The 27,376-nt window shown below is 46.7% G+C and overlaps 1 protein-coding gene across 1 annotated transcript in view; it reads right to left on the reverse strand.

The window, feature by feature from the left end:
* Window positions 1–27,376, reverse strand: part of Myo1e (myosin IE) — a 194,052-nt gene that overhangs the window by 16,197 nt on the left and 150,479 nt on the right. The window contains exons 17-25 of the mRNA XM_041679607.1: window positions 24,909–25,015; window positions 18,523–18,621; window positions 15,149–15,293; window positions 10,479–10,593; window positions 9,668–9,837; window positions 7,417–7,562; window positions 3,376–3,522; window positions 1,755–1,912; window positions 1,304–1,396 (exon numbers count right to left, since the gene is read on the reverse strand). Coding sequence (XP_041535541.1) covers window positions 1,304–1,396; window positions 1,755–1,912; window positions 3,376–3,522; window positions 7,417–7,562; window positions 9,668–9,837; window positions 10,479–10,593; window positions 15,149–15,293; window positions 18,523–18,621; window positions 24,909–25,015 — 1,180 coding nt within the window. The remainder of the gene's footprint in view (window positions 1–1,303; window positions 1,397–1,754; window positions 1,913–3,375; window positions 3,523–7,416; window positions 7,563–9,667; window positions 9,838–10,478; window positions 10,594–15,148; window positions 15,294–18,522; window positions 18,622–24,908; window positions 25,016–27,376) is intronic.

Consider the following 27,376-nt stretch of genomic DNA (forward strand, 5'->3'; position numbering starts at 1 on the left):
TCTAGCACACACAAAGCCCTGGCTTCAAACCCCAGTATCACACAAACTGGATATTTACTGCTGTCTATGCTAGTAACCCCAGCACTTAGGAGGCAGAGTCGGGAGGAAGGTCAGAAACTCAAGACCATGCTCAGCAACACAGCAAATCTAGGGAAATTTTGGGCCATAAAATCCTCTTTAAAAACAAAAAAGCTGGGTGTGGTAATTCACATCTTTAATCCCAGTGCTCCAAAGCAGAGGCAGATGGATCGCTGTGAGTTGGAGGCCAGCCTGGTCTATTTATTGAGTTCCAGAACAGCAGGAACATAGCAAGACCCTGTTTTTATTTTTTTTATTTTTTGGAACAGAATTTCTCTACATAGCATAGCCCTGGCTGTCCTGGAACTCACTCTGTAGATCAGGCTGGCTTCCAACTCACAGAGATCCATCTGCCTCTGCCTCCCAAATGCTGGGGTTAAATGTGTCCTGCACTGTGCCCAGAAGACCCTGTCTTAAAAAACAAAAACAAAACAACAAGCTGAAAAATATGAAACAAGGGCCAAAAAAAGCTTCGGTGACATTCTGTAATTCCCCCAGATATTATTTTACTTTAGGGACGTCTCCTGGATTTCATTTCCCTAAGAATAGATGTTCTTCTATTAATTCGCCAGGCCATTAGCTAATTATGAAACATGGTTGCGGTATGCGGCTGAGCCTGGTGCCGGTGGGTTAAAACCCAGAGGAATCCTGGGCCCATCAAGGCAACATCTGGCGTCATAAAACCAGCAGCGTTCTACTTGCGGTGAACAGGAACTCATTCTGCTCTCTCTCTGCCCTAGGAAGTGACAGAGGTGGGGAATGAAACCCAGATTGTTCCTTCTGCTGCAATGCGGGCTCGCTGACTTTGTCCCCTGAACTTCAGGGTCCTGTGGATGGCGGCTGGGTATTCACTAGCTGACGGGTTTCTTCCTGAGCACTCTCTGTGTTTCCTTAGTGCGTGTGTCCATGTGTAGATGTGCGTGTGGAGGCCAGAGGTGACCTCGTGTGCTGTTCTTCACGAGTCATCCATCTTATTTCCTGAGACAGAGTCTTTCACTGGTGCCTAAGGCTCACTGATTAGGTAAGGGGGCAAACAAGAATTTTCCTGTCTCTGTCTCCCCAGCACTGGGATCCCAAGTCATGCCACAGTGCCCAGCTTTTTTATGTGGATGCTGACGCTTGAAACTCCAGTCAGGCTGAAACATTTCTCTAGCTCTCTGAACATCCTTTGTCAGTTGCAGGTCCAGACTCAGTGGTCCCTCTCCACGGAGCATGCGTGGCTTACCTGGGGGAGCAGGGGCAGTTCTCATTGGGTAATTGGCATTCTTAGTTCCACCAGAATACCCTCTGCTTTGGATGGTGTTCCTTCTGGTGGGACCTGAAATAAACAAGCAACCGGGAATTGAACTCAAGTCATCGGGCTTGGTGGCAAGTGTGTTTACCCACCAAGCCATCTCATTAAGCCCCAAATTCAGGTTCTTGTCTTTACACCAGCCCAAACAAACTGTTTTAAATACAACTAGGGCACGAATGCCAGGTATACTGTGCACAAGAATACAAGCACTTAGCATGCTTCTGCCTGTCCATTCTCTTTGACATTGCTTTAGTTTGCAGTGTTCTATTTCTTGAGAATCCCACCACAACCAGCAGCAGAAACATAGACTCTTTGTCCCCAGATCTGCACAGAAGAGCCAGGTGCATGGTACCAGTAGAGGCAGGGCCTAGGGGACACTTACGAGAGTTCTTGGGCAGCCCAGGTCCAATGCTGACCTGCAACACTTTGTTGCTGGGCTTGAGGACGGCCAGGTCGCCGAAGCCTTGGTGGAACTGCACTTGCCGGGACCCTCCGGCACTCCAGGGACCCCAGTTCTCCTTTTTTAACTTCAGTTCAAGGCTGTGGGAAGCACAGTGATTGAAATTAGGAGGCAGAAGGAGCTAGTGAGAAAACGGTGCCCATGACCCAGCTGCTGCCCGGAAGGTGATAACCACAGTACGGGGTCAAGCCCCAACCATCTAATCCTTGCATAGGGGATGGTACAGCTCAGCGTGGCACAGCTAAGGTGTTTGCCATTCCAGGGGAAGAGGCTTTTGGAGGTCAACATCTGTGAGAACTCTGCTGGTGAACTGTTTTCATTTCTGTCAGAGGGTCACTCTCAGACGATCAAGGGTGACTGCCTGCAGGACAGGAGAAAGGGACAGCTTCCCTGTGTTGTAACATTGTGTTTGCTGTGTGGAGGACTGAGATGTCAGATACAAGATGGCAGGAAAGTCTATACCATAGACTGTGGCTATGGTTCATTTATACTCTGTTATTCCATCACCATCATTAGCCCAAGTGGGGGGAAACCACCAAAATCCAAATGGGGGGTGTGTGAAGGTTAGTTTTAGCGATCAACTTGACACATTATAGAGTCATCTGAGAGTCTCAATAAAAGACTGTTTAGATCAGGTTGAACTGTGGGCAAGTAGGGGATTATTTTGTTTAATGCTAATTGATATGGGAAGATCCAGTCTATGGTGGCCAGCACCATTCCCCATGCAGGGGATCCTGTAATACATAATTTTATATACACACATATATAACATACATATATACACACATATACATACATATATTACATTACTGAGCACAAGTAAGTATGCATATATTAACTGGAACCTGAACCTCAGAAACCAGAAGAAACACTGTGACTATACATCTATGTTATACATTGCATATTCTCCTCTTTTAACTTAAGAAATAATAACGATTCTAAGTAGCTGTCTATTGTCAGGTTCCTTCATCTGGGCATTACAGTCTTATGATTGCCTCACTTTTATGGGTAAATAGATGAACCCTATTTCAAATCTATAGATGGGGGATTTAAGAAAAGCTGAACAACTCTCCCTCAGCAAAAGTGAGATTAGAAGCTCAACAATATGGAGTGTCTTGCCCGCGAGAACATGTCACTAAAGCAGTGAAGGTGAACCAAAACATAAAGCATTACTTCCACACACCAAGCCCCAGATTCCCCACCAACAATCTAGGGAGACAGAACCCCTATTCCAGTCCTTTTTCCTGCTTCCAGCCTGACTCTATTGTTCACTCTGCTAATACCCGCCTTCCCCTGTCTTATTTGAGCAACTTTTGTGTCAATGATAAAAATGCCCCTTGACTATTTGATTACTTCACAGACACACGAATGTGGCCCCAGGAAGGCCCATGACCACCAAGACTGTCTTGGGCAGGCCTCTCTGTGTTCCTGGAGATAGTGATGTGCACAGAGTGGGGTTACTAAGGGATGGAAGCTTCGAGACCACACAGCCCACCCTCCAGGCCTCCCCACTGCTCAGTCTGGACTCTGGATCCCCACTCACGTATTGCTGAATTTCAGAGGTAGCTTCTTCTGGGTTTTTTCCTCGTATCGCTTTGCTAAGAGGCTCAAGAATTCCGTTTTGAAGACAGACTCCAGCAAACTGTCATACTCTTGCTCGTGGAGAATGAAGATGTCATCCTGCATGGTGCTGAGAGATCAGACGGAGTTAACGCCAGCCGCACTTCTGCTCACCCACTGTCACTTGGAGGCAGGGAGAAGGGTAGGTGTGCTAAACATAAGTCACTGCACTGTGGCACACTGCGCACGCTGAGCCTGTTTCAACACTACTAAGCTGCACATAAGGCCTGTCATTACCGCTTTCACTCATACAAAACCATCCTGTAATAACACTAAGCTCTTCTTTCTAACACTAAGCTCTTCTTTCTTCTTCCTCCCTTCCCTCGTTCCCTTTCTCTTCTCTCCCTCTCATAGTATTTAAAACAGGATGGAGAGGGCTCAGCGGGTAAAGGCTCTTTTACAGTGACCCAAGTTTGAGTTTGATTCCAGGGATACATTCAGTGGCAGGTGAGCACCAGTTCCTGCAAGCTGTCCTCTGATGGCCATTCAATTCTTCAGTAGGAGCTTAAAGCTGGGAGCCTGTCCTGTATAGGTGGAGAGTGCTGCTCCCAGAAGCAGTGAGCACTGAAAGAAAATCTTAGTGCTAGGCACATGACACCTTATGTTCAGGGAGGTCCCAGAGGTACCCCAAACAACGCAGGCCTATTGCCATTGCGCTTGGCTGCCCACTGCAACGCGATGGTAAGACCCTCTTGCTGAAGATACCACACACTTGGGCTGACCGACAGAGAAATCGATATCTCAGGTTGACTAGGGAAGTTCTTCCCTAGCTTTCATGGTACTGGGAGGGGCAATGCAGGCCACGGCGGAGAAAAGGCATCAATGATCTTACCTAGCACTAGCTTCTGCATGCTACAACACTGCCCTGCCAGGCAAGGTGTGCCCTCCAGTGGAATGGGGACAAGACTGTTGGTGGGAGTTACCAATTGCTCTATTAGTTGGGGAATATTATTTTAAGGTGTGTTGTTTTTGTTTATGCTACATTTGTTTAGCTCTGTGAAGCTGTGATTCTTTGTCTGTCTAAAACACGTCATGGTCTTATAAAGAATTGAATGGCCAATAGCCATTAGCCAATAGCAGGAGGAAGGATAGGCAGGGCCAGGCAGGCAGGCAGAGAGAGAGAAAGAGAGAAAGAGACAGACAGAGAGAGAGAGAGAGAGAGAGAGAGAGAGAGAGAGAGAATATCAATAGGAGAAACAAGGAAGAGAAGGAACAAGAGAACAAGGAGAGGAGGACTTCAGGGGCCAGCCACCCAGCTACACAGGAAGCCATGGAGAAAGAAGCAAAGAAAGGTATACAGAAACAGAGAAAGATAAAAGTCTAGCGGCAAAAGGTAGTCAGGATAATTTAAGAAAAACTGGCAAGAAACAAGCCAAGCTAAGGCCGGACATTCATAACTAATAATGTGATTTGTTTGGGAGCAGGGTGGTGGGTCCCTCAAAAAGCCGAAAAAAATAAAACCTCAAATAACACTCTATGGACTGGATTTGAGGTCTGCCCCACAGGAGGGAATTCATTTCCTGGTACTGTAACCCTGGTCAAAGCCTGTGGCTAGGAAGGTGGTGGGCGGAAGTGCGGGGAGGATGTCAGCACAGCCACTGCTGCTGTGTTTAGGAGCCAGATTTTGTTATTTTAGGATGACGTATGTGTGTCTGTGTGCCTGTGTGTGGGTATATGCACACAAGTGCCGACAGAACACGCATGAGGACTCGAGTTTGACTCCTCCTCCTGGCTGCTTTTCTATGGGTTCTGAGTTGCTGGTACTTGCTGCCAAGCCTGAGGACCTGGGTTCGATTCCTGGCACCCACATGTGGGAAAGAGAGAGCACTTGTATTTTATCCACACTACAAACCCTTCCTCTCCACAGGGACCAGGTTATTTTAAAGTAGACCGTATGTTTCTTCCCAGCGTTTTGGCTAAGATCAAGTTTACAGCAAGGTCTAAGTATTAAATTGTTTTGTGCTTAATATTTCAGTATGTGCCATTAAAAAGTAAAATATATATATAAAAGTAAACACAAGGCCATTATCATGCTAAAAGAAATGAGCTTTAAACCCTTCATATAAAATATTTACTCCTGAGCGCATTTTCCAGATTGCTTCTTAATTGCTTTTAGATGGCTGGTTTATCTGAAGAGAGCTACTTCCTATCAACACTTAGGTCCTAAGAGTTAGGAGTGGCCTTAGAGATCAAGCTTGTGGGATGTTTCAATAGTCTGAATCAGAGGAACACATCCGGTGATTGTCCGTTCAGCCAAAAGTCAACCAATGAGTCTCATAAATTCTTGAAAACACGTACAGATGTTGCAACATTTTTTTTTCCTGAAGTGCAAGACAGTTAATCCCTGCTTTCTTTACAGCAGTGCCAAAGTGTTCCGAGACACATCCACATAGCCACCACTCAGGAAACTGGTACAGCAACCAATCTCAACACAGGGCTCAATCCTACCACCCTCTCCTCCCAGCTGTTGAACTAACCTGACTTTGAATTGCTGGCATAGCCTAATGTGTCAGGAAAATGAGGGAACAATATTAGCCTTGGGAAGTGGGAGCTGTGCAGCTGTGACTAAGAGCTACAAGCTGCCAGGCGGTGGTAGCGCCCGCCTTTAATACCAGCACCTGGGAAGTGGGTGGCTCTCTGTGAGTTCGAGGCCAGCCTGGTCTACAAAGTGAGTTCCAGGATAGCCAGGACTGTTACACAGAGAAATCTTGTCTCCAAAAAAAAAAAGTTACAAGATTTCCCCCTTAGAGTTAGAAAGTCTATAGGCTAGGAACCTCTGAAAAGGAAAGGCCATAAGGGGAACGGGCCTACTACCAGGGGGATGGAGGAAAAGCTGGGTTTACCAGAACATATTCTGTCCCCAGAGGCTCTGGTAGAAGGGGCAGGGAAACCAGAAGGAAAAATTCGAGAGTAAACAATTGCATTGGGCAAACTTAAAGTCACAGTAACAGGACAGAGGTGCTTGGTGAGAGGGCACCCAGCTTCGTAAGGATCTAGTTGAACGATGAAGTCTGATGGACCAGAAAGAGACAGAACTGGGCAATAAGTGCAGAAGAATCAATCGTGGCTTCCACAATAACAGCCTCCAGGGGTGATTTTGTAGCTTTCGGTCACAGCTCTCGGGTGGACCGGGTACATTTCAGGTCACCCAGTTACGTCCTGGTCCACTGTCTTCTCAGGCATTCAGAAAAGAAAACATCTTCCCACTGAGTTCTTTAGAACTCCAAGGGTGGTCAGGAAGGGTGTGACCAGCAGGTTGTAACACAGCCAATGAACGAAAGCTTAAAGATGACCCAGGCAGCCGGGCTGTCCGGGCTACCCAGGGCTCTTATTGAGGTGGCCGCGAGGAAGGACACTGGCATGTCCCCAGCTGTGAAATGTTATCATGTCCTGATTCGGGTTTTAAACACTTTATTTCACGGTCCCACCTGGCCCTTTATCCAGGAACACTGGGGATAGATGATAGGGGAGCCACAGAGACACAGGCTAGGATGGACATAGGACAACTACAAATGTGTTTTGGATTATCCTACTGCAGACATGATTTCCATGCTGGCAGGTCAGAGGCCTGAGTCTGTGAAGATTCTGCTTCCCTCTGAGCCCACCAGTTTCATTTAGAGAGGGACATCCCATTTCCAGGTAGCCATGGTCACCAGTATCAGATGTTTCTTTTCTGAGACAGGATCCTCATGTAGCCCAGGCTAGCCTAGAACTGTGTAGGCAAGCATGACCTTGAACTTTACTCTCTAAGTGCCGCCACACCTACTTTATTTGATGCCGGGGACTGAACCAGGGCTTAGTGAGTGCCAGGCAAGTGCTCTCCCAACTGAGCTACATCCCCAGGTCTTCTTTGAGGAGAATGGAAATTCTGTTCTCTTCATCATGGGCCCGGTGGTCTCTTGGAACAGCAGGCAATGTGAGGAGAGCCTCGGAAGGCGCCCTGCCCCAGCCATTTCGCACTCACCTGAGGGACACAGACAGGAGCCTCTCCATCTCGATTCTCCGCTTCAGGACTTCCTTCACCAGGCCTTTGTCTGGGCCCTGCTTCACCTTTTCTCTCCCGATTAAGTACAGGCACTTGGGGGTTAGCAGCAGGTCTCGCTTGACACCCTGAGAGGAGAAGAACCTTCAGAAGGCAGCTAGACACGGTCAGAGAGACAGCTCTGGCAGCGTGGGCCACTCTTTCAGGCCAGAGGGCAGCTGTCCTGGGTGGTGGAGCTTCCCTTTCGCCAGAATGGCTCCCGTGTGACGACTGACCCAGGCTGCTTGACAGGGAACAGTCTGGCACATAGGAGGATAATGACTCTTGACTCTTTTCATCTTATAGAATGGCATCAGTAAATAGTTCAATAATAAGGTATCAGGACCACAAGTGTAAACATAAGCCCACAAACACGGTGACCTTGCAAAGGATTGCTATAGCGTGGTTTTCAGACAGGCTTCCCTCTGGTGTTTGTAGCTTAGCCATTAATAAACACATAATAAGCTTTAGAATATATGGCTGACCACCCTATTACAGAGCAGAGCAGCAGTCCTGAGAACACACCCCAAAGCAGTAGTGAGAGAACACACCCCATAGCAGCAGTGAGAGAACACACCCCAAAGCAGCAGTGAGAGAACACACCCCAAAGCAGCAGTGAGAGAACACACCCCCAAAGCAGCAGTCCTGAGAACACACCCCAAAGCAGCAGTCCTGAGAACACACCCCAAAGCAGTAGTGAGAGAACACACCCCCATAGCAGCAGTGAGAACACACCCCATAGCAGCAGTGAGAACACACCCCAAAGCAGCAGTGAGAGAACACACCCCCATAGCAGCAGTGAAAGAACACACCCCCATAGCAGCAGTGAGAACACACCTCATAGCAGCAGTGCTGAGAACACACCCCAAAGTAGCAGTGAGAGAACACACCTCATAGCAGCAGTGCTGAGAACACACCCCAAAGCAGCAGTCCTGAGAACACACCCCCAAAGCAGCAGTGCTGAGAACACACCCCAAAGCAGCAGTGCTGAGAACACACCCCAAAGCAGCAGTGCTGAGAACACACCCCATAGCAGCAGTGAGAGAACACACCTCATAGCAGTCCTGAGAACACTCCCCATAACAGCAGTGAGAGAACACACCTCATAGCAGCAGTGAGAGAACACACCTCATAGCAGCAGTGAGAGAACACACCCCATAGCAGCAGTGAGAACACACCCCAAAGCAGCTGGTCCATTTTCAGGGTACAAGGAATAACCTCCATTTAATAAACAAATACTTTACCGTCTTTATGCCAGAAGAGGCATAAAGATCCCAGTACATATGGTTGTGAGCCACCATGTGGTTGCTGGGAATTGAACTCAGGACCTCTAGAAGAATAGTCGTCTTAACCGCTGAGCCATCTTTTGAGCCCCAACATCGGTCTTATTAAGCTAGTGCTGTTATTGTCTCCGTTATTTTTTTCTGACTAATATAAGAAGTTGCTTTTGAAAAAGTCAGCTGGGGGAGGGGGACTGGAGAGATGGCTCAGTGGTTAAGAGCACTGGTTGCTCTTCCAGAGAACCTGGGCTCAATTCCCAGCACCCACATGGCAGCTCATAACTGTCTCTAACTCCAGTTCCAAGGGGTTCAGCATCCTCACACAGACATATATTCAGGCAAAATACCAATTCACATAAAATAAAAATAGATTATTTAAAAAAGTCAGTAGGGGATGTGGCTCAGGTGATTGCATGCCTGCCTAGCATGCATGAAGTCCTGAGTTCAATTCCCTAGCACTGCATAAACTGGGCAGGGTGTGTACACTTATGATCTCAGCACTCCAGAAGTAAAGACAAGAGGATCAGAAGTTCAAGGTCATGTCTGGCCACGTATGGGATTCGAGGCCACTCAAATGCATGAGACTGTGTCAAAAACAAAACAAAATGTAAAGCATCTACTAAATAGAATGCTATATTAAGTATGGGAAGTTCTTCCTGGCAGAAATAGAACATAAAAGAACAGTTAATGCACATCTTATTTTGCAAAACTAAATATGCAAATATGCCTGCATAAAAAAGGTCTGAAGGACACCCACAACATGTTAACAGGGATGCTTGCCTACCACTGGCTGCTAGTTTTCTTTTGAGTCTTTACAACTTTTCTTCAATGGACACAGTCTGCAAAACCGCAGCTTTTATTCTTGGAAATGTGAACTTTGTTTTGACTGTTAGGAGGCAGGTGGCGGTGTGTACCTTGAATCTCCTGTCATACTTGGTGACGGTGTCAGCAAAGTCGATCTTCTCCCTCTTGCCTACAAACTGCTGCAGTTCCGGGTGCTCCTCCATCCCAATGTAGTCCCCGATGAAGTTCCGGTTGATGCTGTTTCTTCTCCTCTCCTTCTTGTTCAACAGTAGGTCTGAGGCTACAATGCAGGAGAGCAGAGGAGAGGGATCAGGCAGGCAGGAAGAGGAAGAAGACATTTGGAGTGAAATACACGAAGATTCTACACGACACAAGATTAGTTAACACATGCCGTATGCCTTTAAACCCAGCACTCGGAGGGCAGGGGCAGGCTGATCTGAGCTAGAGGCCAGCCTGCTCTACAGAGCGAGCTCTAGGACAGGCAGGGCTACACAGAGAAATCCTGTCTTGAAAATGAAACTGTAATTTTTCTTAAGCTCAAACTATTTTATTTTTTGAGGAAAGCCTCTCACTTTGTAGACCAGGCTGGCTTCGAACTCACAGAGACCCGCCTGCCTCTGCCTCCTGAGCGCTGGGATTAAGGTGTGTGCCAGCATTCCTGGTTCTCACATTTATTCTTAAGCTTTATTAAATGGGAGCCACGGGGAGAAGACTCTGCACGTGAATGTGCTTGCCAATAAAGATGCTCACCACCAAGCTTGATGACATGGGGTGGAATGAAAGATCCAACTCTTCAAGTTGTCCTCTGACACAGTTCTACATGTGAACTGTGGCACATATATATGCACACATACACAGACAGGCACACAATATGAGAAAAAATGGAAAATGTTGAATGAATACACAAAATTATGAAAATACCTTCTTCTCTCATTTGGACATATTTCTTCCGGGCCACAAACTTTCTCCACGTTTTCTGTATCACCCGGGCATACCCATCATACTTTCTCTCTCTCATCTCTTCTAGAAGAAATAGCTGGAACAGCAGAGAAAACACATGAGCCAATTCACATGATCTGGACAAAATTTTATATTGATTAAAAAAGGTATTTATTTTACAAGCATGAGTGTTTTGTCTGTGTGTATGTCTGTGTTCTGTGTGCATCTGGTGCCTTTGGAGGCCAGAAGAGGACACTGGATCTTCCAAAAGAAAAGTTAAGGATGGTTGTGAGGCACCATATGGGAACCTGGGTCCTCTGCAGGACCAGCAAGTGCTCATAACTGCTGAGACATTCCCCCCCACTAAACATCAAACTTTGTTCTTCCAAAGAGGTTCAGGGTACTGTAGAAACACATAAGCAGCAGCTACTATTATGAATAAATAATAAAATGATTACTATGGGATGTTGTTTATGAGCACCACACACCTTCCATTTGTTTCTTCCCTTGACAGGAAGCAAAAGGAAAATAGCTGAGCCTAAGTGTGCTTGAACAGCCTCTGCCTTCCCTCGCTCACAGTCCCTGTGACTTGTTCTCCTTCCTTGGTCCAAGGAGAAGCAGGTAGCCAGCTCTAATGAGCAGACGCAGCCTGCTGCGAATGGCCTCAGAATAGAACCTTCCAGTTTCTGCCAGATCTGAGTTTGTGTTGCTGTGGGAAGAGGGCTGCCCTACTTTCGGTGGCATGAGAGTCTAGACTTCCTGCCTCTCCAAGGACTGTCTAAGGCACTGGGCAGAAACCACAGCTGCTGCAGCCAGGCTGGAGCATTAGTCTTGGACTCTCTGGAGAGCCGGCATGGCAAAAGACCCGAATCGGACCCATGTGGCCAGCTCAGGTTGACCAGTTTGCATGCAGCTGGACTTTGGAGTCATGAAGACCGACAAGGCGTTATCAGGTGCTGAGTGTCCACTGTAGTCAAGAATCCCTCTGGACTAACCTTCAACTCCTCAACACATAGCTGCCCGTTTCACAGATGAGAAAACTGGACCTAGACTGGGTACGGCTGAGCAGAAAACCTAAGTTTTCTAGGCCTGGCAAGCTCCTCTTCGGCAGAACACACAAAGCTTTCTCTATAGCTGCATTTCATCAGCTTGTTAAACTGCAGGAATGCATCCTCTACCTCCATGTAGTGGTTTACATAGCCACCGAGGAAGAAAAAATAAAACCGACCAATAGAAACTCAAAGACGATGTGTTGGCACTGGAAAATGTTCCAGAAGGGCAGGAGAGAAGGCTCAGCAGTTCAAAGTGCTTATTGCTCTTGCAGAGATCTGACTTTGGTTCCCAGCACCCACATCAGGAAGCTCTCAACTGTAGCTCCAGGGACTCTTGACGCCCTTTTCTGGATTCTGGAGGCACCTGCACCCAGGTGTACTCACAGCCACACAGGCATACACACACACACACACACACACACACACACACACACAAATTAAAATTAACACAAATAAAACTTTAAAAAAAATTCCAGAGGTAAACAAGGCAATTGGGATTGCAGGAAGCTAAGGACACCGTCTGTGTTTATCTGGTGTCCAGGAGCCATTTTCATGCCACCTGGTCTTTCCCATTTACATCCCTGGTTGTCTAGAAACATCCAGAACAGCAAATGCCGACAGGGAGGGACACCGAACCCTACAGCCTTCTGTGCAGTCCCAGCTGGACGAAGGAACATATTTTAGACCTAAAATGGGGCTCACAACTTAGGACTGGACAGATGTCTGAAATCTCAGCTCCATGGTCTCCATGTGGGAGAGCGTTCACTGATATTTCTCATCTTGGTTTTTTTCCATTTCCAACCAATCTGGGAGGACACACATAATACACCTGTGCCCAGAAAGGAGGCGGCACCAACAGCTCCCAGCATCCAAGAGATTATTTCAAAGATAGGTGCTTCTTTGGTTTTTATTTTTCCCCACTCAAAAGTCCAGGAGGTTAGACATCAGGGAGGTTTGAGAATAAAGAGAAAAACCAGACAGACAGATGCATCAAACAAAACACAAACTCTCACAAACATCTGGTGCCCGATGTCTTATACCAGTTTTTGAAGAACAGAGGTTATTTGGTGTGGATGCAGCAGATGCTGCAAGAGGTAGGTGAAAATATCACAAGGTGGCTTTGTTGCTTTGAAGATTCATTTTCATTTGTGTGTGTGTGTGTGTGTGTGTGTGTGAGTATGTGTGTGTGTGTGCGCCAGTGTGGGTACCCTCAGAGGTCAGGGGAGGACATGGGATCCTACGGACTCAGAGTCAGGGACAGTTGTGAGCTCCTGATGTGGCTCCCCTGGAAGAACAGGAAGCACTGAGCAGCTCCCTAAGGTAGGTTTTACAAACTCAACTTTGGGGAAAGCGCTTCCAAGTCAAAGCCTGATCTGGACAGGAAGGGGGAGGGGAAAGGAAGGTGGTGGCTCGTATGTTCAGAGATGTTCAGAGATGGAGAAAGGAGAAGCGAGGGTGGCTAACAGCTGTTGGGAGGAAGGCAAGCTAAAGGAAGGGCCAAAATAAACATGGGCTTCGGGTATAAATTCCAGAGCTCAATTAAATCAGAATGAAAAATCAATCAGGCCGTTTTAATTATACATGAAGATTTTCTAAGTCGGAAAGTGAGCTGTCGGAGCCGGCGAATCTCTGGGTTGTACTGACTAATCACTCCAGCTCACTTTAGGAGAACGGGAGCAGCGCTGGGGGTTGCCTAATGGCATATGACACAACATTTTCATCTTATATTGGGAAATGAAATTGCCGCGAGGCTATAAATAACTCAGAGTGGAGAAGTGCCACCTCAACCTTATAGACAGTCTACTGGTGGGGCCACTTACTTCCTGCATAGTTTCCAGGGCTTGCCAAGATGTTCGGCTTGAGCCTCTGTCACTTTTGAGTCTCAGGCTCCCGCCACAGACGGGAAAGGAATCAGAATGGGGAGATTGTTGCGAGGCCAGAATTGGCCTATTTCTTGCAACACTATTCGTGCCCTTGCTAGTTCCTCTCAGTGTATTCATCAACTTTGTCATCAATTCTTCTTTTTTTAAAACATGCTCACCTTACTAGACCTGGATGGAGGTGGGTGGTCCTTGGACTTCCCACAGGGCAGGGAACCCTGATCGCTCTTTGGGCTGACGAGGGAGGGGGACTTGACTGGGGGAGGGGGAGGGGGAGGGAAATGGGAGGCAGTGGCGGGGAAGAGACAGAAATCTTTAATAAATAAATAAATTAAAAAACATGGTCTTGGGTACTCCAAGCTGGCCTCAGACTCACCATATAGCTGAGGCTAGCCTTGAAGTTCTGATCTTCGTGCCATTCCTACAAAGCAATGCCTTTACTCTACAGCTGCAGAGCTAAGTAGGCAGAATTACCCAGAGCTTTGTTGGGCTCCCACACACATGAAGACATCCCCTAGGACCACAACATTCACATGTGCATTGGGACAGATTAAAAAAATCTCCATGCTCCCCCTGTAAAATTCTCATAAGTTCATGAAGTATAAATGTGTATATTAAGCCAGGCAGGGGTGGCACATGACTTTAACCCCAGTACCCAGGAGGTAGAGGTGGGTGGATTGCTGTGAGTTTGAGGCCAGCCTGCTCTACAAGAGCTAGTTCCAGGACAGGCTCCAAAGCTACAGAAAAACCCTATCTCGAAAAACAACAAAACAAACAGACAGACAAAAAATGTGCAAGCATGGCTGTCCCAGTGGTGCCTGGGTCCCATAGTCCAGACACTTCTCTTGTCCCCTCAGTTCCTCCCCAGCTCCTTCTGGTCTTCCAGTCTCTATCCTGGGATTCCCACCCTGAGCCCACGTGCAACTGGCCTGTTTGGTGTAACTGAGATGAGGACACACTTGTCCAAACTTCCCTTATGACACAAACACCTCCCTTAGCAGTGCCCGTTATTCGTAGCTGAGATGATTGTTAACCTTGTTGACTGGGTGGGATTTACAGTAGCCATGGAAACAAATCTCTGGGTGGGTTGGTGTTATCTAGAGTAGGTCAACAGGGAAGGGAAGACCTACCCTAATGTGAGTAACACCATTTCATGGGCTCAATTCTCAAATGACATAGAAAGGAAAAAGCAAGCTAAGTCCCAGCATTCACTCTTCCCTGCATTTTGGCTGTGGACATACCCACTGTGACTAGCTGCTTCAAGCTCCTGCCTTCACACCGTCTCTTCTCCAGGGGACCATATCCCCTGGAACCATGACCCAAACTAACCCTTTCCTTTTTTGGGAGGGGGCATTTTGTTGTAGCAATGGAACAAATACCAATACTGTAACTTCGGGCAGTTTCTGTCAAAGGTTTTTGGTACATAAAAGGAACCTAACCTGTCAGAGCCCTTGTCCTTGGAGATGACCTGGACCTCACAGAGGGGGAAAGAAGAGGAAAGAAAGCCATCGTACCCGGTGCTATTTTATTCAATAACCACATGCCAGGAAACAAGTGAGTCTGGTTGGTAGAGGAGGCTGGGGACGCGGAGGGGACAGGCTTCTTCGAGAGAAGGCTAAGAAAGGCATGAGGCGGAGGAGCACTAGTGTCCAGCTGTGTGGCAGGACAGCTGGCAAAGGCAAGACGGGAGGAGAGGGGTGGGGCAGCAGCCAGTACTCACAGACTCTGGGGCTTTGATGAACACTTTACTCTTCCCGAGCTGGAACTGGTCGTTGTCCATGTTGACTGACTGCAGCAGATGCAGAACCCCTTGCTTCTCATCTCCTCTCCACACAGGCCAAGTGGCTTTGGTCAGAATGGCGTACCTATGGGAGCAAGAGGGCAGAGGGGTCATGCTTAGGGTGGCTCCTGGTGGGGCAAGAGGGTCCTTGAAGGCAAGGCTGTCGCTGTGCAGCTGGGGTCCCTCTGCTCCAGTCAATGACAGGGGACGGGTCTCAATGACTAGAAAGGTCTTCCGCACCTGGTCTCATGGTTACAGCACTTCTGACCCTCCCTCCCTATCTTGGTGTTTCTCTTTTGGTTTTTTGAGACAGGGTTTCTCTCTGTTTCCCTGGCTTTTCTGGAACTTGCTCTGGTCTTGAACTCACAGAGCTCTGCCTGCCTCTGCCCCCTGTGGGCTGGGATTACAGATATGAGTCACCACTGCCCAGCCTGTCCTGGTGTTTCTGAGTTTACACCCTGGTGGAAAAGCACTTTCCTTTCCCCTCATTGCCTAGAGGTTCCCATAACAAATATTCAGATATTTCAGGCAAATCAAAATATCATTTTTCTTCTTAATCCTAATCTGTTCAGATTTCAGGCCATTTAATAGCATGAAAAGTTTTATAAAGCTGGGTTAGGGAGGTGGCTCAGTTGGTAAATGATTGTCATGTGAGCATGGGGACCTGAGTTCATTCAATCTTCAGAGCCCATGAAAACGTCAGGCATAGTGGTACACGCTTGTGACCCTCACGCTGGGAGGAGGAGACAGGAGGGTCCTGGGGGTTTGTTGGTCAGTGCAGCGTACTTGGTAAGCCATGGGGCAGCCAGAGAACCCATCTTGTAAAAAGCATGGCTGGCTAGATGGCTCAGCAGTTCCGATTCCCAGCACTCATGTCAAAACACATGTGCGCCAGAGCCCTGGGAGGTGAAATTACAAGTACATATGAGCTGGGTTCTGGGATATGAACTCTGGTCCTCTGGTAGACTAGTGGGTGGTGTTAACCTCTGAACCATTTCTACAGCTCCAGCCTTTGCATTTGCATACAGAGATATTTATGTCTTTTAAATTTCTTTTTTCCTTTTCTTTCTTTCTTTTTATTTATTTATTAATTAATTAAAGATTTCCTCTTTCTTTCTTTCTTTCTTTCTTTCTTGCTTGCTTGCTTGCTTGCTTTTTGTGGTGCTGGGAATTGAATCCAGGACTTTGTACAAGGCAGCCAAGATATAGTCCCAGTCTTGGTTTTGTTTTTATTTTTCCTTTCCTTTCCTTTTCTGTGGACTTATTATTATGATTGCTTTATATTTTTAAAGTAAGCATAGATAATTTTCCTGCACATATGTATGTGTGTTGCATGCGTGCCTGTACCATAGGAGGCCAGAAAAGGGCACTGGATCCCCTAGAACAGGAGTTACAGTCAACTATGAGACGCCACCATGTGTGCTGGGCACTAAACTTGGGTCCTCGGCAAGAGCAAGTGCTGGTCTTAACTGTTGAGCCATCTCTAAGCCTGGTTTTGTGTTAACTGGAGATGGAACCCAGGGCTTCCTGCAAGCTAGGCAAACACGCTGCCAACTGACTATATGTCCAATGGTCCCACAACTCTTTTTTCTGAGACAAGGTTTCTCTGTTTAACTCTGGCTATCTTGGAACTCACTCTATAGACCAGGCTGGCCTCAAACTCAGACATCTGCCTGTCTCTGCCTCCTGAGTGCCGGGATGAAAGGCGTGTGCCACCATCATCTGGCTCCCATTACTTTATTTCTTAAAGGAACTTAAATTAACAGAACAATTAATCAGAAAGATCAGGGAAGTTGGAATGACTTTGTATTTTAAGAACACTAAATTTATCGTTTTCAAAACATGTAACACAGAGTGAGACCATTTAAACACGGCCCTGTCAAATATACTTTCAGGGGAATATAAAAATGAGTTTGAATTCAAATATGAGCCAGGCATAGATGCCCAGCACTCAAGAGTCAGAGGCATAAAGATCTCTGTGAGTTCAAGGCCAGCCTGGTCTACATAGCAAGTTCCAGCATAGCTAGGGCTACAAAGAAAGGCTTTAAACATGGATTCTACAAAGTGTTTGAAATTAAATGCCCTAGTTTATTTCTTAGATAGGCTAAATATTTTCTTGCAGTTGTTTAGGCTAAATATTTTTTAAAGATTTATTTATTTTTATTTTATGTGCATTGGTTTTTTGCCTGCATGTATGTCTGTATGAGGATGCCAGATCCCCTGGAACTGGAATTACAGTTGTGAGCTGCCATGTGGGTGCTGGGAATTGAACCCAGGTCCTCTGGAAGAGTGGCCAGTGCTCTTAACTGCTGAACCATTTCTCCAGGCCCCTAGGTTAACTATTTTCCTGCAGTTGTTTACACACTATTAATCCATCAGGTCAGGTTCAGCTCCCATGTCACGATTATAAATTCTTGTACCCAGTGGTTTGTTCCACAGAAGACTTATTAACTCAGTGACATACTCTATATTATGACTTTCATAAAAAGAAAAAAAAAGTCCTAAAAACAAAAAGAGGGGCAAAAAACCTGAACAGAATTTCCCTAAAGAGGACATATAAATGGCCAATAAACTCATGAAGAGTTTTGAATATCCTCTGCCATCTGGGAAATGCAAATCAAAGCCACAGTGAGCTACCATTTCACACCCACTAGCAAGGTTAGTCAGATATTAGCATATGTTGGCACAGGATAAAATAAGATGGAATAAAATAGAACCCTCAAATACTGTGGGTGCAGATGCACCATGGTGCACCCACTTGGGAAAACAGCCTGGCGGTACTCCGCGAGTTAGACACAGAATTAGCATATGACTCAGCAATCCCACTTTAGTTCCACATCCGAGAACTGGAACACGCATCCTCGCCAAGGCTCAGGCAAGAACCGTGATAGCAGCGTTATTCATATCGGCCCCAGATGGAAGCCACTGAAGGATGAATAGGTAAAACGTGGCAAATCCATACAACAGAATATTATTCACCAAGGAACAAGAGTAAGCTGTAGACACACTATATAAACCAATGACGGATCTTGGAAACACGATGATGTCACAGTCATAGCCAGTCACAGAGGACATAGATGTGACTTAGGCAAGTTGACGGTGACGGAAAGCAGATGGGTGACAGAGGACAGAGGATGACTGCGGAGAGCAGGGCTTCTCTTCAGGGCAATAAAATAATCTGAAATGAGTTGTGATGGGTGCCTGCCTCTGTGGCTACATTAACATTTGTTCGGTATGTGCTCTGAAAGGACAAATAAGCTAATTTGAACCAAAAAATAAATTCCATTATCCAGAGGTAGTAACTTGTTTGATACCTCTGTAGAAACTTCTGGAAGACTCGCCGATAAGCATAACCGGCTCTTCTCACTCGGATGTTTTCTTTGAGACCCAGGTATTCTACTTGATGCTTTACCCTAAAACAGAAGCGGAAACATGGAGGTTACTGGAAAATTCCGACCCCCTACCACCTCGCCAACTTTCTTAACTACCCACCACTTGCCCCCCTCCCCCCATAATCCTCTACTCGCCCTACTTCCAAGCTGCAGGAAACATATTTACAAGACCTGTAATGATAGTGGCCAAGCTAAACTTTTGAACTGCATGATATTAACCTAAAAACATTATGAACTACTGCAATCATTCAAGAAGACATTACACATATATTTTACAGAACAACAGTAAAATCAAAACCCCAAATCAGCCATGAAACTGTGTGCCTGTAATCCTAGCTACTTGAGAGGCTGAGGCAGGAGGATCCAATCCATTGAGCACAGAAAATTCAAGGCCATCCTGAATATTATAGTGAGATCCTGTCTCAAAATAAGAAGTTGGTGAGATGGCTCAGCAGATAAAGTCTTTTGCCACCAAGCCTGCTAAGCTGAGTTTGGTCTCTGGAGCCCACGTGGTAGGGAGGAGAGACTCATAAGTTGTCTTTTGTCCCCCATTCATGTGCCCTGGCACTCATGTGTACCCCCTTCAAAGAAACAAATAAGTGTAATGCTAAAAATAATTGACAAAAATAAAAATAAAGTCCTACACACTTGACATTTGGATTACAAACAAAATTTTTTTTCAACAAAATAAAGAACTGTTGAATTAAGTGCTGTTAGAGTTGTTTCTATCATTAAAGTTTAATATCAATTTTAGACTCAATGAGACTACACTTCTAGGATTTTTCAAATAACCAAGTTAAGAATGATCTAAAATCACAGGGCAGTGGTGGCACACGTCTTTAATTCCAGCACTTGGGAGGCAGAGGCAGGCGGATCTCTGTGAGTTGAGGGCCAGTCTGGTCTACAGAGCGAGTTCCAGGACAGGCTCCATAGCTACTAGGAAACCCTGTCTCCCCCTCCCCCCCAAAAAAAGTATGGTGTAAAACCTATTTCAATTATATGTCTTACTGAGTAGCTCTGGCTGGCCTAGATCACATACAGACCCACCTGTCTCTGTCTCTTTGGTGCAACTAATTTTTTGTTTATTTGTTTTTAAGGAATAGTGAACACCTAGCGTGTTTCCAAAGGTCTAACTTCAGGCACAGCAGACCCCGCCCATCTCTACAGAGGGATGATAGACAAATTTCCCCACCAGTCATGATTCATTTCTAGTCCTGTTTTTCCAAGCCGGGTTCCACAGGTCTTCTTTGAAACTTGGCCTGCGGCCCAGAGCTCTTTCTTCTCAGCCACAAGAGTTGTCTCCTTCAGGGACAGCTAGTTTCCATTTCCATGTGTGCATGGATGCAGGTGCACATGGTACACGGAGGCGTGTGGCTGCTCAAGGTGGATGTTGGATATTATCCTCTCTCTTCTACCTTGCTCAGCAAGGCACAACCCTTTCCTTAAACCCAGAGCCTGTGGACATGGCTGGCCTCTCTGGCAGGGTGCTCGGAGGATCCCCTGTCTCTGCCTTCCGGCTGGAATCACAAGCAGGCCACCACACCCATCTGGCATTTACTTTGGCTTTGGGAAGCAGATCTCCAGTCCTTCTGCTTGCACAGCAAGTACTTTGACCACAGAGCCATCTCTTCAGCTCCAGGACAAACAACCTTTCGAGTCTATATGAAAAGACAGATACTCAACAGGCACATTTCCCTTGAATTAGAAGCAGAGACACTCTAGAAACCTGACTTGGAAAAATAATTTTCCTTTCTCGTTTCTCCAAATACAAAATCACTATTGCCTTTTTCTCTAGTAAGAAAAACATGCAGAAGTGCCGTTTTATCTTAAAAAAGAGACAAACACAATTTATATGTATGAGTATATGGGCATGGTGTGTGTGCAATACCTAAAAAAGCCAGAAGAGGGCACTCTATAACTGGGTGTTGGTGATTGATCCTGGGTCCTCTGCCAGAGCTCATAACTGCTGAGCCATCTCTCCAGTCCGAAAGTGCCAACTTCGGGTGTCTGCTGCTTTCAATGCACTATTCACAAACACTGGCTTCTCTCCAAACCTCAGGCAGGCAACACATCACACATGGATTTATCAGACAGGCCTTGCCTCTGAATCACACAGGCAAGAATATTCTCTGTGTGAAGATCTTGCTTCCCAGCTGGTGAGATTGCTCAGCGAGGAAGGCACCTGCTGCCAAGCCTGACTACTGGAGTTCGATTCCTGAGACCACATAATAGAAGGTAAAGACTATACTCCCACAAGTTGTCTTCTGACCTTGACATGTGAGGTGGCACATGAGTACCACACACAACATGCTTGTCCATCCTGCTGCATGAAGAGGCCAGGGGTTAATACTGATGTCTTCCTCAATCCATTAATTATCTCCTTAGCTTTTTGGAGACAGGGTCTCTCACAGAATCCAGAGCTTGCTATTTATGGAGCCCTCTGGAACGGCCGTGAGCACGACATGGATGCTGGGAACTAAACTCTGGTCCTCTGGAAGAGCAGTAAGTGAGCCCTCTGTCCAGCCCTGAGCTTGTCATTCCGATTAGACTGGCTGGCCGGCAAGCCTCTGGGAGCTCCCTTCCTCAGCGCCGTCCTGCTAGGGTTATAGACGGACACCAATAGGCCCAGCTTTCACGTGGATGCAGGAACCTAAATTCAGCAAGCAGCCTGTGCACTGAGCCATCTCTCCAGCTTGAATCAAGTTAGAGTTTGTTAAAGTGGTATCAAGGTCCAGGAAATTTCTTACACAAATTTTCTGCTGTATAACAATCAGGTCTAGCAAATCCTGTAATGTGTAAAAGAACCTGAAGGTACCAAAGGACCCTAGATGTTTTTGCTTGAGCGTCACTGCTGGTGGGCATTGGTCCCAACTGTTCCCCCAGGTCACCATTTCCATCCTATGTGAGGATCCACCCAGGACTGTCTTCACTTCCTCCCTCCTTCCCTCAAGCAAGCCAAAAGCTGGGAGGGCAGCAATTCCGAATCCAAGGCCAGCCACTTTGCCAGAAGCCAAACAAAAACACATTTCAACAGGAAACGAAAAACCCCATACCTCATAAACTTGTGGAATGAGTAACCCTCTCCACCAAGAACTTCAATTGAGCATGTAATTCCCACAGCGATTCAGCCTTCCATACTCACAAGGGAGTGAGGCCATCTGTGAGGAAACCCATGGGGGAGCAGTCCGGCTGGAAATGGGAACCAACATCAGCAGCTCGCACCCTGAGCTTTCACAAACCATGACATGGATGCTCACTGAGTCTCTGCTGAAATTCAGTGAAGAACTTCGGTCATGGGAGAGGGGAAAAATACGGGGGAAAGAAAGGTGTGTGTGTGTGTGTGTGTGGGGGGGGAGAGAGAGAGAGAGAGAGAGAGAGAGAGCCATCTATCTCTTTTGTGACAGTGTCTCTCATTGCCCTAGAGTTCACCAATTATACTAAGTTGCGTTGGCCAGCGAATCTTGGGGAGTCTCCCTGTCTCCGGCTCCCCAGTGCTGGGATCACAAGCACATGCCACCAGGTTCAGAATTTTTATATAAAAAGGTTCAAGCAATAGCTACTGTACAATTTACAGGAAAGCCTGTTAGCACAACTATTTTGAGGTTGAGAGCGGTACTTCATTAATAAGCAACTATGGTTTTATTTTTCTCGATTAACTTTTATTACTTTTAATTTTGTGTACTTGTGTGTGTCTATATGTGGCCACGTGCATGTGAGCGCAGGTGCCTGCAGGGGCCAAAGGTGTGGGATTCCCCGGAGCTGGAGTTTCAGGTGGTTGTGAGGTGTGTGATGAGGAGGCTGCTGGGAACCAAACTCGGGTCCCCTGTGAGAGCAGCGCATGCTCTGAACTGCTCAGCCAATTCTCTAGCTTCTGGTAAAATGCTTTTATTTAAGATGATTTCTTGGAAAGAGGTGGGGAAGTAAAGTGGGAGAGTTTGCAATGAAGGAAGAATGGACTCAGGTACCTACCCCTGAGGGGTACTTCTGACGCCAACATTTTCTCTGAGGTTGCCCATGACACCACCCTGCTGTGTGCACGAGCACGTGTATTTGCACGCGTGAGTGGGTGGTCTGTGCACATATCAGTACATGTCAGAGATCTCACTGACATACACTATACCCTAGACCCTCTGTTTAAATGAGCCAGACTGGCAACGTGGAAGACAAAGTGTCTCATGCAGACCAGTCACAGGTAGCTGCAGAGCACATTTTTTTTTTAATATTTGTTTATTTATGTATAGAGTGTTCTGCCTGTATGTATCCCTGTAGGCCAGAAGAGGGCACCATATCTCATTAAAGATGGCTGTGAGCCACCATGTGGTTGCTGGGAATTGAACTCAGGACCTCTGAAAGGGCAGTCAGTGCTCTTAACCTCTGAGCTGTCTCTCCAGCCCCAGAGCACAGTTTTGAACCCCGGTCTAGCTCCGGATGGGATGCCAGCGTGGTACTTAGGCGCTAGGTGCTTGCCTTGCAAGCATTAGCCCAGAGTTTGATCCCCAGAAGTCATGTTTAAAATAAGTTAGGCTGGGCACGATGGCTCATGTTGTAATACCAGTACTCAGGAGCCGGGGAGCTCGGGGTAGGTGAATCTCTGTGAGTCTTAGGCCAGTCTGATTTACATAGTGAGTCCAGGCCGTCCAGAGCTACACAATAAGACCATGGATTAAAGGAAGCAAAAGCAGCAGCTCCTGCAGCCACGGTGGTGTACCTGCTCCACCGTGCCTGGTTTACTTAGTGTTGGGGGAGCAAAGCCTCACCAGGGCCTTCTGTATCCTCCACAACCACTCCACCAACTCAGCTGCATCCCAGCCCACACCCTAGTGTTAAGAATGAAAGAACATTCTTCAGATGGTGATACCCAACCTAGGTGGGCCTGGGTGCGTCTTCTGTTCCCTGTCTGTCCTTCCCCCCTCTACAGAGGCTCAGGTACCAAATCATCCACCTGTCATTGTTGAGACTGGGGCTTGAGGACAGCATGGGCAAGGGACTCCACCCTGTCTCTCAGAGGATGCACTTGGCAGCTGCTCTCTTTACGCCTGGTCTCTTCCCATTGTTTCCTTCACTTAGTCACTTAACACCTTGCAAAACTCAGTTTTCTTTTCTCCCAGATAGGAACAGGGCATCCCGGTAGCCTGGGACCAAGTGATGTGGTGATAGAATGGGGGTACCCTCTGTAGTTATCATCACCCCATCATGAGGTCATTCTCCACTTCTTCCCAGCCTCCAAGCGGACAGTAAGACCGGGCTTCATAGGAATGAACCCTGGATTTCCCAGCTGGAGACAAATCTTTTTAAAATATATTCTAAATATTTATTTTATTTAATGTGCACAAATGTTTTCCCTGCCTGCCTACATGTATCATGTGCATTCCCGGTGCCTGGAAAGGTCAGAGAGGGAGTCAGATCCCCTGACACTGGCATTAAGGATGATTGTAAGCTACCACGTTAAGGCGGGGAATCGAACCTGGGTCCTCTGCAAGAGCAAGTGTTGTAAACTGGAGTGCCTTCTCTCCAGCCCCCTGGAGATGAATCTTATCTTCTCAGTCAGCACCCACAGCTGTCAACTCACTTCAGCTCGCATGGGCCACTTCCTAAATACCACGGCGCCACAGGCTTCTTCAGGTACCAGGGCACCTGAGCACCCACGGTCCATCCATCGCTCTGGCTTCATCCCTCCTTCACTCTGTTCTAAGGAATGCTCAGGACCTCAAGCCTGTCCGAGGGTTTTCATGGGCTAGAGCCATGGCAGATCACGTTACCCCACTTCTCAGGCTTTCCCTTGTGAGCCCGAGCCAAGCATCCTACACAGGCTACATGTTGTCCATCTAAACAAAGCCTCGAACTAACTTTAAGACAGACCATCGGGCCGGGCAGTGGTGGCGCACGCCTTTAATCCCAGCACTCGGGAGGCCGAGGTAGGCAAATCTCTGGGAGTTCCAGGCCAGGCTGGTCTACAAGAGCTAGTTCCGGGACAGGCACCAAAGCTACAGAGAAACCCTGTCTCGAAAAACCAAAAAAAAAAAAAAAAAGACAGACCATCGTGACTCTTCGGTACAAAGGTTTGTTATAACACCAGCCTCCAAACTAGCCAAGATCAACATCGTAAATTAATTCCGAATGGACTGATACTGCAAACACGTTAAAGACAAGACGAGGTGAACTGTTACACAGATGTTAAAAATCAGAGACAGGAAGTACCAAGCGCGCATGCCTCCTCTTTAGACAGAGGTTGGTTCGCCTGAGGGGGAGGTCATGCGTGCTTGCTCACCTCAGACGCCCCGCCCTCTCCTAGTCTCCTTATGACATACCTGCTCTCCTCCCAGTCTTTGGGCTTCTTAGTTTCATTTGGCTTTATGCAGCGGATGTAGTGGGGTGTACATTTCATTAGGGTGCTCACGAGGTCATTGGCTTGTTTCTAGTGGGAAGGAGAAGGGCAGTTAGAGATGAGGAACTCTCTACGGCGGACAAGCTTCCAAACCCAACCTGCAGGACTCTAGCATGGGAGCACATAGCTAGAAACTAATCCTCATGGGTCTGCTTGCTGTGCCTGAGCTAGGTATCCTGAAGAGCCTTGAGGTGCCACTGACTTTTATGATGATTTTTATCATACCTAGGAGTTGGAAAATTGAACACTGAAAACCATTAGGCAGTTTTAGTACAGTTAATAAATAAAAGGTACAGATATATGTACATATGCCTGTAAATCTTCACATGTGACTCTTCATCAGGAATAATGCTGTTGTCAATTTGTACTGACTGAGGTCATTTTAAAAACACTTGTGTGTGTGTGTGTGTTTTGGATTTTGAAACAGGGTCTCAGGCATCCTAGGCTATTTTAACTCGCTAACTTAAAGGATGACCTTTAAGTCCTGATTATCCTGCCTCAGCATCCTAAATGCTAGGATTATAGTCATGCCTGACTATGCCTAGTTCTTGATACAATTATTACTATTTTTGGCTTATTTGTTTAAAATAATGAGCAGGGGTGAAATCTCAAATCTCTTTCCTAATCATGTCATCAATGAAGAATCTCTTTATTAAAATGAGGAAGAGGTTGGAGAAAGGGCTCTGCAGTTACGGGAGTTTGCTACTCTTCCAGAGGACCCGAGTTCAGTTCCTAGTCTTCTACAATGGGTGGTTCACAACTGCCTGTAATTCCAGCTCCAAGGGATCTGTGGGCACCTGCATACACACACACACACACACACACACACACACACACACACACACACCCTACCACCACCACCAATAATAATAGTTATTATTAATAAATAAATGGATGTAAACTTACAGCTAAACAAAGTGAAATTCACTAAAAATATATATAATTCATTAATGTCATATATGCTGTTTCATCCAGTGTCCCCTTGCTTTGTCCCTCCACAGGGCTCTCAGAAGGCTCCCTGCACTTTCCTTGTGGGACAGAACTTAGTCGTCACACAGCAAAATGAGTCTGTGTAAAATCATCCGTCACTAACCGTGCCCTGGGTACCCAGAGCAGGACTGAGTTCAAGCAGAAAAAGCCACATAAACCAATCTGGAACTGCTTAGGACGTATTTCTGATCATGAGAATTGCACACGTGGAAGAAACGGGAGTAGCTGCTCACATGAGCAACTCCAGCGCACAGCTGAGCACTCCCTAGGGGTCCATGATGCTCTACTTAGGCAAACTCTCCTTCTGAGACTGTCAGCATGCAGAGAGGAAAAAAAAAAACCTCTAAAAGAAAATAGTGGGAAGACCTGCCAGGAAACCAGGGAGCCATTCCCAGTCAGCAGAAGGGCTCTGCTGACGAGAGACAACCCGCTCGCAATTAGGGCTTCTCTATTTTCACGCACTTGGGAATCTGAAACCCTCAGAAAACTGATGGGTAGCAAAGGAGGATGTTCACTAGAGAATGGTGCGCTCGTGTGAGCGCGTAGAAAACAGCATTCTTGGCGCTGCCTGGAACTGAGGATGGGATAGAGAGGTTGCCCCACGGTAGTAAGGACTCTGACCACAAAGGAAATTGCCTTCTACCTTCTTTGCTGATAAAATGCCATTTGGAAACAAATCTGATGATCTCAGCTGTACACAAGGTGAAGTACACAGGGAGGGACTATGGGGTCTCTCTGAGCAAAGCTTTTAAAGTTCTAGTCATTTACGCCATGTGTGTTGAGGGTTTTGCATGCAGGTACGTATGTGCGCCATGTGCATGCATGGTGCCCATGGAGGTCAGAAGAGGGCATTGGCTCCCCTGGAGTCATGGATGGTTGTGAGTCACCCAACACGTAGGTGCTGGGATTCAAAGCTGGGTCTTCCAGCCAGTGCTCTTAACTTGCTGAGCCATCTCTCCAATCCTAACCTTTCTTTTTCTTTTCTTTTCTTTTTTTTAAATAGGGTCTCTGTATAGAGCCCTGGCATTTTGGAACTTACCATACAGACTAGGTGGCTTCAAAATTACAGAGATCTCCCTGCTTCTGCCTCTGAGTGCCACCACACCCAACTCTTCGTTTCTAAGTCTCCAAATTTCTAGTTTGCTTTCAGTTTTTGATACTAACTTTATTTACTGCTATTCAGCCCTAAGTAGGTAGCGGCAGACTTCCTTTGTACTGCAGCCTAAGGGACGCACCCAGAGGTGGCAGGGTCACTTCACGTGTCCCCTGACATAATTCTTCTTACAATAGTCACAACAATCCTGGGGGGTAATGACTGCTCCTACTTTTGCTTTTTCAAATGAGAATACCAAGCTTTACAGGACAAAGGATTCCTTGGGACAACACAATTTGTACTTCACA

This window comes from Microtus oregoni, unplaced genomic scaffold (assembly GCF_018167655.1).
Source record: "Microtus oregoni isolate MIOR12 unplaced genomic scaffold, Mior012 000032F_ref0000030, whole genome shotgun sequence".
Taxonomy (NCBI): domain Eukaryota; kingdom Metazoa; phylum Chordata; class Mammalia; order Rodentia; family Cricetidae; genus Microtus; species Microtus oregoni.